Source organism: Neltuma alba, unplaced genomic scaffold, assembly GCF_004799145.2.
Source record: "Neltuma alba isolate B1F8T4 unplaced genomic scaffold, ASM479914v2 tig00012597_pilon, whole genome shotgun sequence".
Classification (NCBI taxonomy): domain Eukaryota; kingdom Viridiplantae; phylum Streptophyta; class Magnoliopsida; order Fabales; family Fabaceae; genus Neltuma; species Neltuma alba.
In genome coordinates this window covers 33,929-38,119 of record NW_021637046.1, presented here as the reverse complement: position 1 = coordinate 38,119, position 4,191 = coordinate 33,929, and the positions used below count along the sequence as shown (strand labels likewise).

The 4,191-nt window shown below is 38.4% G+C and overlaps 1 protein-coding gene across 1 annotated transcript; it reads right to left on the bottom strand.

Moving 5' to 3' along the window:
- Positions 1-8: 8 nt before the first annotated feature.
- On the bottom strand, positions 9-3,629 carry LOC114729018 (12-oxophytodienoate reductase 3-like; the record flags this gene model as incomplete). The annotated part of the gene is made up of 5 exons (XM_028915962.1): positions 3,368-3,629; positions 3,092-3,232; positions 2,106-2,236; positions 741-923; positions 9-85 (listed from the first exon to the last, which is right to left on the bottom strand). Coding segments are annotated over exons 1-5 (609 nt in total), but the record flags the coding sequence as incomplete, so codon positions are not given.
- Positions 3,630-4,191: the final 562 nt, after the last annotated feature.

Sequence of the window (4,191 nt, the reverse complement as noted above, 5' to 3'; positions counted from 1 at the left end):
TCATCTGTTCGATCGTTGATCCCATCCTTCAAAAATTGATCAATAATGTATCCATGAGCCCCGTGAATTTCAATTCCATCAAAACCTGTTTTATCACATGGCATTGAGTCAATGTGTTGGTACATGATCAAACAAAGAAGTGTCGTTAAAATTATAGTTAATATGGTGTTTCAATTCAACAGTCCACAAGCAAAAGTTAGTTTTTTTAACCCAAGACATAGCAGCGTCTAGACAAAGAAGCCAAGTTTATCGCCAAAAAAGACAAAGAAGCCAAGTTGCATCAAGCCTCTCTGAGGACAGTATCATTTCAAGTCTCTGTCCGGAGGGTCATTTTGAGGCAATCTCCGCTCTGGGATAAGAAAAAGGAATCATATGAACTAACAAACGCGCAAGAATTTTATAATCGTAAGCGTGACTTTTCATTATCATCGTGCACTTTGAAGCGAATGATATGGATATGCATTATTAGGCTAAAGGAGCGCTAACTTTTCCCAATGTGGACCATACTTCCATGAGCATGAAAAAGACTACACTTTCGACGCGTTAGGTATTATGGAGCCTTTAAAACGGAGGAGCATTCATAATCACTCAATGGACCATATGGAGAAGGAAGTATTTTTAGTCCCCAGCCAAATGATAATTTATAAGCTATAGCCTATGATAGTCATTATTGTTGGGAATGACAATTAAAAAGCGAACAGTTCTTATGTGGAAGTATATAATTAAATTAGCAAACTAACCCGCCCGAATAGCGTTTACTGCCGCTTGCCGGTAATGCTGCACGATGTCCGGTATTTCATAAGTTTTCAGGGCTCGAGGCTCTGGATACACGCCATAGGACCCATCCGGCAAGAGAATTCTCCACCTCGCTGATATGGGCTTGCTAGTGGACGATATGGGCGGGGCCCCTCCTGGCTGATAAACTGTTTCGGAAGTAGAAAGAGAAAAACGAGGATAAGTCCTAACACCTCCTAACTGACAAGGATAAATATGAAATATCATAACGTCAAACCAGAGTTGGGCAAGGATAATCAAGTAAATTTAAAATCCAATTCCGACCTATTTAGCAAAATAGTTCCATAAAATGTTTATGATATACTCTCCTTTTTGTACCATCATACCAATTGATTTTTTTTTCATACAAGACCCTTTATAAAATTTAATAAAATATTTTTAACTCATTTTTAAAATACACTTATCTCTTTTATTCTTAGCTTAATTACTAGTTTTCCCATCCTATTTTCCTCCCCCAGTTAAAAACTCTACAAATCAATGAGTAGCTTTAAGAAGCTGTAAACATGTTTTATATTTAACTAATACTTACAAATTTCATTAATTTCAAGATAGTAGTTGGCAAGGCTTTGTTTAAAAAAAGATCGAAGGAAGTAATACATATATATACTTTACAACATGTCAATATAAGATTTGGATCCTCTAAAGTGCAAATTACGTCGAAAAGGGTGGGACTCCCTTCTATAAGACGCACATCATTAGAAGTGGAGCCACCCTTTATGTCTGTTTCTCTCTAACTTTGAGTTGTTAATATGGGATGTGTCGGGGTAACTTGTTTGGTCCATTTAAATGCTTAGCAATTTAAAATAAATAAATATGAATACCAAATGATTTAAGGTTAAGCTCCATCTACTCCCAAAATGTCCTATTTGGTTTGTAGTTGGAGAAAATAAATAATTTTGATTATCATTTTTATCCATCATATGATTAATGTTCAAGTAACCAAGTGTAAGCAAGTGAGACTGTCCCCATTGAAGATCAGATACCAACGGCCCCTTACTCTTACAAATAGTATAGCTTTATATGGGTTTTTTATGATATATAGAGATATATATATATATTAGGTACATAGATTTGGTATGACCTATAAAACACAAAAAATGGAGGCCACAAATAAGGCACAAATGGAGAATCATGCTGGACAAGAAAGACATTATGCGACACTTTCAGGCCACAAGTAAGCATTTGAAGTTTTGTCTTATGGCTAGCTCTCTCTATACATTTATCGATAAGTATCCTGTACCTATGCTAGCATTCAAACTTTCCTGATTAAATGGACGGAGATCATCATAAATTAAATTAGGAATTATTACCTGAGTGAGAAGCTCGACCAACATGCCAGAGTTGGCAAAAGATAATGCTTCCTTTGGCATGGACAGCATCCACTATCTTCCTCCATGCCCCAACTTGTTCTTCTGAATATATGCCAGGTACATGTGGAAATCTGCATAATTAAGCCAATTTCGCATTTCATTTTGAATCCAATGTCTAACTGTACGTCGTGTGTAAAATGTACTTTATTCCGCATCAAAGTTGTATTCCATATCAATAGTCAAATTTCAATGAAAATTTTGCACCACCCAAAAGAAAATTTTAACTGGAAAACTTTTTTCCCTCTTGTGGTACTGTGGGTTTTAGGGTCAAACTTGAAAACAGCTTGAAAGTGCCCATAGTCAAATAGTGTCTATAAATAAGTTTAAATATGCTTTTGGTCCCTTTTTTTCTTTTTTTTTGGGGGGGGATTAGGGTTTAATAAAAATAAAAGCATGTTGATTATATAAAAAGACAAGGGCAACAATCATTTTAGTTTTTCATGGGTAGAGATAGTAACGTTATCCTTCTATCTCTGGAAGAGCAGCTTGCACTTCCAACAAAATTTGAAAGTAAAATTTATGAATATTGCGAAAGAAATTTCAGGTTTGAGTAGCAAGACATCAAAATTTTGCATGGACAAGAAAACTGGATCTTTTTACAAAAGTTAGAAAATAATATGCTGTACAAAAACTGGTCACCTCTTGCATTTTTTTCTTTAAAAATTTTATGAAACAAAAACATCAAAACATGATAGTCATAAAAAAAAAAAGCAAAAAATTCTTGGACACCGACACCTGCATATCCCACTATAAAATGTGGGTATCACGACGAAGGAAATCCCGCCACGTGGCTACTATCATTTCATATGACACCATCTTTGACCAGCGAGGAACGAAATTCAATAATTCATTCATTCCAGATTCCACTACCAGATGATCCTGAATTAAAAAAGACCTCAAAAAGTAGACAAAATTACAAGGATTACCCTGGCGCCGTGGGAGAGATCAAGGTTCCTTCGGTAATGAGAAAGCCCCCCGGAGTTGACCTCTGCACGTAGTACTCTGCCATCGCCGGCTGCGGAATCCAGTTCAAAGCTCTGCATCTCGTCATCGGCGCCAGCACCACCCTGTCCAATTCCAACAACACCGACTCAGTTAATTTCTCAAAAATCCATCGCCGATTTCGTCTCCCCAAATCCTGAAAAATTGAGTCAAAGGAATCTTAAAAAAAAAAAACAGAGAGAGAGAGAGAGAAGTGAGACCTGTGAGAGAGATCGAATTTGCCCATCTTGTAAGGAGAGAAGAGGGTGGCTCTTCCTTGCGTTGTAGTATCCGCCATTTCAATCGTCTACGCCTCTGTTCAGTGCGTCGGAGTTCTGATCCTCCGCTGCTGGTGGCAGTGGCTGCTCGATGGTCCCTTGTTCCCTTCTCAACTACTACCGCGAGCAAATGATGTAGAACAATTCTGACTAGAGTGATCTCAAGTATTTATCGCAAGTGTCCTATTTGATATATATATATATATATATATAAAGACACAAACATACCGTACCCGCGGACGCCGGGGAAGAGGTATGTTGCTGCTGAGCACGTGATAAATTTTTGAGACGGAAACCGAAGCGATTGTGATGGCTAATGGACGGTGAAGAAGGGGAGAGAGTGGAGTTGAATATTCAGGGCAGAGGGGGGGCCCACGGGTGGTGGTGTGGTGTGATGTGGATGGGCATAAGGCTATGAATTTTGCATTATGTTCACGTGGGGCTGCGTTCCGTGAAAACCGTGGCGGCGTTCACATGATTCTGAAATTTTCAGGCACTTTGGTCATCAGGGTTTCAACTTTCAACTCCTCTCCTAACAAATCTCGGTGCGCGGGGTTATATATAATACTTCCTGTACGACATCTTGTAATGAGTACAGGAAGTAGTATATGTTAAGCCGGGCAAGTTACAAACTTGACAAAAGAAGCTAGGCTAAAATAACTCAAGACGGCATCAAGTTTGCTTGAAGACGACTATGACAGTCAGGATACGGTTCCCATAGCAGCGTCATGTCTTCCGCCTGTTGGTGAGCATCCTCAACCAAAAAA